This window comes from Anastrepha obliqua, chromosome 1 (assembly GCF_027943255.1).
Source record: "Anastrepha obliqua isolate idAnaObli1 chromosome 1, idAnaObli1_1.0, whole genome shotgun sequence".
Taxonomy (NCBI): Eukaryota; Metazoa; Arthropoda; class Insecta; order Diptera; family Tephritidae; genus Anastrepha; species Anastrepha obliqua.
This window is the reverse complement of record NC_072892.1, coordinates 75,051,783-75,061,845: the sequence shown is the minus strand read 5'-3', so window position 1 is coordinate 75,061,845 and position 10,063 is coordinate 75,051,783. Positions and strand designations below refer to the sequence as shown.

At 37.1% G+C, this 10,063-nt stretch overlaps 1 protein-coding gene across 1 annotated transcript; it reads right to left on the bottom strand.

Annotated features, from left to right (window-relative positions):
• Positions 1-2,932: 2,932 nt before the first annotated feature.
• Positions 2,933-9,713, bottom strand: LOC129235396 (putative nuclease HARBI1). The gene is made up of 3 exons (XM_054869215.1): positions 9,498-9,713; positions 3,573-3,965; positions 2,933-3,514 (listed from the first exon to the last, which is right to left on the bottom strand). Exons 1-3 carry the CDS (start codon positions 9,711-9,713, stop codon positions 2,933-2,935), a joined length of 1,191 nt encoding a protein of 396 aa, XP_054725190.1.
• Positions 9,714-10,063: the final 350 nt, after the last annotated feature.

Here is a 10,063-nt window from a genome sequence, read left to right as displayed (position 1 = left end):
GTTGGTAAATTGTTGTTTTCATTTCAATCATCTTCTATTGCAGTCTCCGCCGCACAGGATTTTGCCATTATATTGTGCAAAATCACACAAGATTCAATTACATACATATATCACTAGCAGTCTTGTGAGAGTAATGCAGCACTCGTTGTTTGAGTGTCTTCAGAATACCAAACGCACTCTCTATACAATTTCGTGCACCAGCGTGCATTTATTATATTTGATTTCTTGCGGAATATTTGGATTCCAAAAAATAACCTTGGTCTCCTATTAACCGATTTTCTTGCATATTGTTTGATCTGTCAATATGACTACATATGAGATGCGATCGAATGTCAGATATACTCCATAGTCCGGAGGCATGCGTTGCACCAAGAAAGTTCTTGTAGACCTAGAAAATAAGGGCATGATTATTACATGCAGTTTTTACATATATCGATTTAAAATACTATGTCTTACAACTTCTACAAAAATACTCTAGAACACTTTTTTGTTAATATAAATATATTATATATTCAAAGGCCGTTTGGCCAAACTGATTAAAAAACTACAGGACGGAAAATATTAAGTAAGACCAGTAGGAGCCGGCTTGAAACTGTAGGCCCTCCATTTGTGGAACAACATCAAGAGACACACCACAAATAGGAGGAGAAGCTCGGCCAAACACCCAAAAAGGTTGTACGCACCAATTATATATTATATATATATATATATATATATATTTATGAGTCAAACCACGTCAAGTGGGCCCCGAATTTTCCATCAAATTCCCGATTTTAAAATCAAATGCATTTTTGGATAGAGAATTTGTCACATAATAATTGCTGTTAATAGTTTTTTTTTATTTCGCTTTTTGTTTATGTTATTAACAATTGAATTTTTTTGCATGATATTCTTGTAAAATCAATATCTCAGAAACTACAATTGATATTTTGATGAAATTTATTTCGGTTACCGAAAAATGTTTACTCTACCGATTTAACGTCCAAAGACTGTGTATTTGTTGAAACAATAATTTTTAACAATGATTTTTATGAAAAATCGCAATTATTTTTGCGTTCTTCACGCCCTAAATGGACAATATTACAGTCAGATTAAGCGTACAATGCTCACCTTTAATAATCTGTAAAAAAAACTTTGTTCATCCAATCCGTTCTGAAGATATCGAATTTTTTGTCAAACTGTGTAAAGTTTTGATGCGCAGGATATTTGACCGACGAGCCGCCAAGGTGCGCGTGGAACGGGCCACAGTAGTCCAGTTCAGTTCAATAAAATGGAGGATCAACATGTACTCTAGAACCAGGAAGGGAAGCCATCTATCTGTTGGTGCTGACTTATCTTCTGGTAACGATGGTATATCGATGTACTTCCATGTATCCATTTCGACGACCAGTGTTGATTTTGAATAAAATACAAATTTTTTAAGAAATTATTGTCATTTCTCTTTATTATGATAATACTGGTATAGCTCAATTAAGTATGGAACAAAATATCGACCAAATGGCGCCGCGGCCTCAGCGGTACACCTTCATCCGATGGTCCAAATTTTCGATGACGCTGAGGCATAATTGAGTTTCTATGCCATTAATGTGCCAAATTATCTCATCCTTTAGCTTTTGAATTGTTGCTGGCTTATCGACGTACACCTTTTCTTTCAAATAAGCCCAAAGAAAGAAGTCCAACGGTGTCGTTGACGTTAAGGTGTGGTTCGCATTCAACATCGGGCCTTGAATATTAACCACCCTTTATAACACGTCAACAACAAGACACTGGTTATATGATAGGCTGTGTTCGTAAATGCAACATGACGCGCAAACTACAATTGCATAACAAACAGAACGTTCAGAAATGCCAATATGGCAGCACTGCAATAATCAAGCGTTCAAAAAGACATCAATTCTATCAGTTGTCACTCATAATTTCTATCAAAAAATTGTTTACTGCATTTAACTACGATGTCTGATGAAAAGTAAGTGCAAAATTGTTTTATTTTAATTTTTGTATTGAAATTTAGTTAAATTATGTTAATAATAATTGTATAAATTATTATTTTTAAATTTTTAGTGAAAATCTCAGTAATGCGGAGACACAGTTATTGCTGTGAGTACGGTTGAATATGGAGGACGAGTTTAAATCGGGTAGAAGGAAAAAAATGTATTGTGGAAGAAAGTTGTGACCGAAGTTAAAAATGTAAATCCCAATATAAGACTGGACAGCACCACAGCACAGAGAAAATTCTTAAATCTCTTGGTAACGTACAAGCGCATTAAGAAAAGAAATAATTCTTCCGGTAGAGAAGCTACATCCTGGAGGTATTTTGAGGACTTCGACGAAGTTTATGGTACAAGGCACTCAATGACTCCTCCAACAGCAAATTTGCAAGCCTCTTTGGATTTGGTACTGTCAAGGTCGTCCACATCTTCAAGTGAAATAAATAATGAGTCGCCAAATTCTCCACCGACTACCACTGAAACGGCCGCCAGTACTCGAACGACTTCGAATAACGAGCCACAACAACAGCAGCAGCCACCAGATTCTCCACCGACTAGCAGTCAGAGAGCCACTCGTCCTCGAGCGACGTCTAACAAAGACATTTTAAAGCTTTTGGAAGCAGACGCGGTTAAAGAAGAAGTTCGACATAACGAGGTCATGGCTTTGGAGAGGGAAAAGCTGTCGCTAGAAAAAGAAAGAATAAAAGCTCTACTAGACATGAAATCGGTGTTGGCAGATTATTAAAAAAAAATAGTGTTAATATAAATGGATAAGTAGTTGGTCTGTGGTAGAGAAATGAAATGTACCTTTTTATTTTTTAAATGTGTAAGAAGCTCGCCATATTTTTTTTATTGAAACTAGGTTAAGTTAAATAAATGTTTTTTCTTTTAAATGAAAACAATAAAAATTAAAATGAAGTTCATCAGAAAAAGTAATCAAAAAATTATTCAAATAAATGAAGGTGAGCTAAAGTAAATTTTTTATGATGAAAACATAGTTGTAAAATAGTTTCTTCTCCATTGATATCATCTGAATCAGCACGGCGAATGGGGGCATCTTGAATTCCTCCGATTTCATTGTTGGTTTCCATATCGGAATGTGTTATTGTATCGTTAATATGTTCAAAATAACCTCCCCTATTTATGATAAAATTGTGCAAGATAGCGCAAGCGAATATCACATTAGATGTGGCTTTAATGCTCGAAGCTTCAATATAATTTAAAATTTTAAACTTTTTCTTAAAAATCCCGAAAGCTTGTTCTATAAATACTCGCGTTGAGCTTAAACGGGCATTGAAAGTCTTCTGTTCCCTACTGAGATGCCCATTGTCTCTGTGAGGTATTATTAGAAATTGCGATATGGGGTACGCAGATTCCCCCAATATAACAGCACTTGGTGCCAGCTGTAACTCGCCAGATGTTATTGCTTGAAATATTGGACTATTTATCGAAACATTGGCATCGTGGCAGCTCCCTGGATATCCAATAAACACATCTAGGAAACGATATTGGCTGTCGCATATAGCCTGGAAGATAATAAATTAAAGTGATAAAAATAATGAGGTGGAAGCATGTAAATCAAACCTGCATGGATACTGAGTGGTTTCCTTTGCGATCATAATAACTAATCGCATCTACACTTGGGGTAGGTATGTTAAAATGCGTTCCATCTAAACATCCTATAACAAAAGGAAAGGGGCTTTCTCTGCTATTTTCAAAATTTGTCATGACCTCTTGCTGACGGTCAACAGATGGCCATTCTATTTCGCTTTTAAGATTACAAATGGCTTGGATTGTTTTGTTAAATACTCGGTGTGATGTTCCTTTTGCAATGTTGAAGCGATCCGAAAGCTGTCGGAACGTCACCCTGCTATTGCATAGCTTCCATAATGTCATGTACAGACAGTTCTCTAACGAATGACCATCACGGCCAAGCCTTGCAGTTACCCAGTGTGGAGGCAAAGCCTTTTCCAAAGCCTAATTAAAGTGAAACTATAAATTATTAATTTTCATAAAACTTATAAAACCTTACTTTAAAAGTGGCCTAATTCATTCTGAAATGGGAATAGAAAATGTCCTCGGGAAACGACTTTATTGTTTTAATAAACGATTCGTTTTTAGGTATTTTTCTTTTTAAAGACAAACATTTGTACCTAAACATTTTTCTCTTTGACTTCAAAAGCCTTCTTTTTCTTAAATTTAAAGAAAATCTATCTTTTCTTTGCTCACAAATTTCGTCTAGTGTTAGATTCAGCAAAATTTCCATTTTTGTACGCGTTCAAAAATGCAAACAAACGTATTTGCAATTTGTCAAAAAATGTATAAGAAGTATCAAATGTCAAACTTGCAGTGTTGCCACTGATGCTTATGCTGCAAGTCATGTTGCATTTACGAACACAGCCATAGTTGCGCAAGTTCCAGGCGTCCCCCTACGCATAGAATTCTATTTTCCAGAAAAGTTTAAAGAGAGAAGCTTGCTTCATGAATGGACGTTAAGGAGAATCGAGCGAATTTAGTTGGACTAATCCATTACGAAAAGTACGCCACAATTCTATCAAATTAGCTGGAAATGGTGCGTCCCAACACAGTTCTTGTATGAACAACACGCTTAGCACAACACTTTTAGCAAATTTTACCTGGTCTCGTCTACACGGAATAATGTATGACACTCATTCAAATCAATTTCTAAGGCGGACACCGCAAAGTCATTAAGAGCCTTCAAAACTTCTGCGCTATTGGAATTCCACTTACATAACTTTCATCAAAACATCATAAACGTCTCGACATCGAATCACTGTTTCGTATGTATCATCTCAACTATCCAAGTAGTAATATACGTAGAAATTGTGTGATATAGTGTTTTGTGGCGCTGCTGCCCGACTAGCATCAGTAATTATTTCGTAATTATCAGTCGTCAGGAGACTCCTTTCAAAGAATTTGGTAAAATTTGGTGCCCAACGCGAACGCTGAGATCTACTTCAACCTGTCGAAACATATTTTTGATATAACCAGTCATCGCCATTGTTATTTGCCGAAATCGGTGTAAAATGTCATCAAGGTTTTCGTGGAGTTGGGGATCAACAAAGTGTACATATATCGTTTAGAGATAGATATAATATTAGCATTGTGACTCATCGGTATCGAATATGATTCAGTGCCTCATATTCTCGCATGAATTTCACATGCCTCTTATGAATGCTGTACCATCCGTCGGGTCTACGCATGACAATTCTCATGAAGATGCGTTCACACTCGTATTCTGGAGAATTTTTTGATCCAAGTAAGCTATTTATTCCTCTCAAAACATCTGCAAAAAATCATCGAGTTGTTGTTCATTGCAGAGAAGTATATTAGACGTATATGCGCGTGCTGTTGGTTGGTTTGAGTTTGAGTATTGGCTGTTGTTTGACCGCTTACGATTCAACCGAGGCGATTGACTAACTTTTAACGATTCGACAATTTTATTTTGTCTACAGTATTTGCCGTTTGCACTAACGATTTTGCTATTCACAAACTTATGTTAACTATCACTAAACTGGCTGTCTTCTTCTTTTTATTCAAACTGATAGTGGCATCATTGTCAAAATGAGCAAATGAACGTGAATAAAAATAACAAAAACACAAACTAAAGCTGTTAAAGTCGAATTTTGATTTTTTTTTTAATCATATTTGCTCAAAGTAAGTAAAATGAAATAACTGTTTATTTGAAATTAATATTTACTTAATACTTTTTATATATATAATGCTTTAGTATATCATCGACAGCTTTAAAAGGAGCCGCGCCTCAATTCGATGAAAAATTTCTTTTGCCACTTATCGCTCCACGTATATCATCACTTTTGCGCAAAACATGGAGCGGTTGATTGCATCTGTTACGCGATGTATGCTAACGCTAACGGACGACTGGCTCAAGGATATTCCCCATTGCTCAACTACGGGCAGAGCCTAGAAGTAAAATTAAGGCAACCTAGCAATATTAAGGCAGAGTATAGAATTACCTTCAAGGATTTACCTGTTATTCTGCAACCTTGGAGATTACTGTTAAGCTGAGAAATTAGGTCAGTAGGTCGTAGTTATTGGAACATCGCTGCGGCCAAATGGAAAGAATTGTCAACATCTCGGAGCAAACGTCGATTCACTGTTTTAGAGCCCACTACCTCCCTTCGACGCGATGATTCATAAGCCAAATACTCGAAACGCATATTAACGTTGTTTTAATAAGCTATTGTACAACTTCACAATCTTATTTCAAACTATTAATTCTTGTTTTTTCGGTTATCAACTTCCGTGGCAAACGTTTTACTCTCGACGCACTAGAATGATAGCGGAGAGATATGCGAGAATACCAACAATGTAATCTCAAAATGCAACTGAAACTATTATTTGATTTGAACAAGAAAAGGGTAACCATATATGGGTTACGTGGGTACCACGGAAGCATGCCCGTAACCCAAGTACGGGTTGCGCGGGATGGAATGTGTTAATTTAACCACAACGAAATTGTTGTCGTTTAGTTTGCGATAATCGACTGGTTAACCTAACGGCTGATTTTGTTTTATCGATTACACGGTGTGACAAAAAAAAAAATTAAATATACTTTTATGGAGACCTAGCACGATTTGTGGCTATAGAAAAACTAAAAAAAATGGTATAGGAGAAATTTCCAATACACCCCCAAAATCTCATTTTATGGCCATAAAACCGTTTTTCAGTAGGTTGATGTGAAGAATCACTCCTAACTTCGCCAATTTCCATCCGATTTCGAATTTGTTTTTTTAGTTCGAAAGAACAAAAACAAGCCTTTTTGACAGTGTGTTGACAATTTTTCTGAAATGACAACTGACGAGACTGTAGACGGAAGTATTCGGAATTTTTTTATTTTTTCTCTATTTTTTCAACTTTGACATCATTTTTGCGATATTATCCGATATTGAGGATGTTTTTTAGTACACTACTGTTATAGTGAATTTAATTCTGCGTCGAATGAGCTATATTTGACTGTAATTGAATTAAAATTCATAAAGTTGTGCGAGTTGTGCGAGTTTTAAGATTTTATTTTTTTTACTAATTTTATAGCAAGTGTCAGTATAAACACATCATCAGTACGAAACAGTACCCTTGCTATCTTTGTGAGTGGGATAGCCGTGCCCCGAATCGCTATGCAAAATCTGAATGGCCAACACGTCAACTCTACAAAATTGGTCAAAAAAATGTTTTGAACCCTCCACTTGTCCGACCAGAAAATGTTATCTTGCCACCACTGCACCTGAAACTTGGGTATGCGAAGCAGTTTTTGAAAAAAACTAAAAGTCGATGGCGAAGCGTTCCGTCACCTGAAAGAAGTTGCATTCCCTAAAGTCAGCGATGCAAAGCTAAAAGGAGGTAACACATTATTCTCATATTTGTTAATAGTAGTAGTTGGCGGCCGCCGTAGCCGAATGTGTTGGGGCGTGATCACCATTCGGAATTCACTGAGAGGTCGTTGGTTCGAATCTCGGTGAAAGCAAAATTAATAAACACATTTTTCTAATAGCGGTCGCGCCTCGGCAGGCAATGGCAAACCTCCGAGTGTATTTCTGCCATGAAAAAGCTCCTCATAAAAATATCTGCCGTTCGGAGTCGGCTTGAAACTGTAGGTCCCTCCATTTGTGGAACAACATCAAGACGCACACCACAAATAGCTCGGCCAAACACCTAACAGAAGTGTACGCGCCAATTATTTATTTTTTTTTTTTTTTTAGTTTACAGTTTATTACAATTTTAGGGATCCTTTTCGGGCCTCAGATTCGAAAACTCATGCGAGATGAGAAATTTACGAGTAAGCTCAGTGCAGTGGAAAGACGGGCATGGGAAAGTTTTAAATCATTGTGTGAGAAGTTCCTTGGAAATAAAGAGAGCTCTGATTATGTTGAAGTCGTCAAAGAGTTTTTGAGTGCGTACGAAAAAATGGAATGCAATATGTCCATCAAGATACACTTCCTGCACTCACATTTGAATTTTTTCTCGGAAAACCTGGGCCAGATGAGCGATGAACAGGGTGAACGAGTAAGGAGATAGGAGTAATCCAAAAACGTTTTCAAGGGAAGAACTCCATCAACATGCTTGCTGATTACTGCTGGTCCTTGAAACGTAAAACAAGTGATGACTCTTATAAACGGAGCAGGTCTAGCAAACATTTTTGAAATGAAGATTAGTTTTTCCCGACATCTTTTAAAATTTTAAACCTGTACTGTTCGTACTGATGATGTGTTTATACTGACACTTGCTATAAAATTAGTAAAAAAAATAAAATCTTAAAACTCGCACAACTCGCACAACTTTATGAATTTTAATTCAATTACAGTCAAATACAGCTCATTCGACGCAGAACTAAATTCACTATAACAGTAGTGTACTAAAAAACATCCTCAATATCGGATAATATCGCAAAAATGATGTCAAAGTTGAAAAAATAGAGAAAAAATAAAAAAATTCCGAATACTTCCGTCTACAGTCTCGTCAGTTGTCATTTCAGAAAAATTGTCAACACACTGTCAAAAAGGCTTGTTTTTGTTCTTTCGAACTAAAAAAACAAATTCGAAATCGGATGGAAATTGGCGAAGTTAGGAGTGATTGTTCACATCAACCTACTGAAAAACGGTTTTATGGCCATAAAATGAGATTTTGGGGGTGTATTGGAAATTTCTCCTATACCATGTTTCTTAGTTTTACTATACCTACAAGTTGTACTAGGTCTCTATAAAAGTATAATTTCACTGTCGCACAGTGTTATCGTTAAGAAAAACAAAATCGTTAAAATTGTGGTTAAGGGAAGAAAACAACGCGAATATCGTTGAAATGTGTTAGTGAATTGCACTAGAGCTGTGTCAAATGTGGGATAGGCAAGTCGTAATTGATGTTTCCGGCGCTGGAGACGTAATTGTACACAAAACGTATAAATCTAAGTGGATCTCTAGGTTTTCGTTGACCATGGAATTTAACCTTATGATAGTTATGCCCTTGGTGTAAGCTGATGGAGTTCTTCCAATGCCCTGAACCTGCTCCTCGCAGGTGCGTAAATTCAGCGTATTAATCATTGACTCAGTTATAAGACTAACCTGAGATCCCATACCATATGGCGGTCAGTTATCCGTACATTACGAGCAACATAATACGATGACGATGGATGATGAAAAACTGAACGTTTTCGAATAGTCATTGACTCCGAGGCAACATTTGAGGGGGTGCATTGGTTGGAGTTATCATTTACGTTGAAGCGTTTGGTGAGACTTCTGCCGATGAAGTAATATCAGTCAAAATTGGTGTTCCTTATCTCCGTCGCGCAAAGTAGAGTGTTGTGCTTACGTTCTCACATAGTGCATAAAGCTGACGGAGAGTCATTTGACCCGTGCCCTGACTGAAAACAATTAAAACATTGACTTACTGTCGTCCAGCGGTCACTTACGATAGACTGTTAGAAACATGTACTGTTAATATAGAAACACGATATGACTGTTAGAAGGTTAATACTGTTGGTGTGCTCAGATGAACCTTCGCTAGCCGCTGAGGAGTTCGACGAGGCGTTGCTGCAACATAACAAGCATTGGCTGTGATCAGAATATTGTTAACATGGTGATCTGAGAACATCAGTAAGACCTCAAACTTTGGAATGCCTGTTGTAGGCAAACTCGTGCTCCATTCGTACTTGGTAGCATCCGGCAGCCTTGGTAGTACAACCGGAACCATGATAGCGTCACACTCATGAACACAAAACGTTTGATGTGTCAGCTAGATTGTTAGGTAATACGCTATATGTGAATTTGCGGCAGTAACATAGGGTTACCACAACGGCGTTTAAGCTCCGACCATATTTCTGCATAACCACCAATGTACAGTCCGCCGCTCAGGGGAACCTTTTCGGCCTTTGCATATAGGTGCAACTCACCAAGTTTATATATTGGATCGATGTCAATACGGTTAAGCACAGGGCTCTCATACATGCCCTTGAACATCAGCCGTTTCGACAGATGACCATCAATTTCTGGTATTGAAATAGGTTCTATCTCAAATCGCATGTGCATTGATGTGTAGAAACG

Coding starts and splice junctions, on each gene's coding strand:
- LOC129235396 (XM_054869215.1), bottom strand. CDS start 9,713: ATGGTTCCGGTTGTACTACCAAGGCTGCCGGATGCTACCAAGTACGAA. Junction 3,966..9,497: donor TTCATCTGAGCACACCAACA/GTATTAACCTTC, acceptor CACTTTAATTAG/GCTTTGGAAAAGGCTTTGCC. Junction 3,515..3,572: donor ACCACTCAGTATCCATGCAG/GTTTGATTTACA, acceptor ATTATCTTCCAG/GCTATATGCGACAGCCAATA.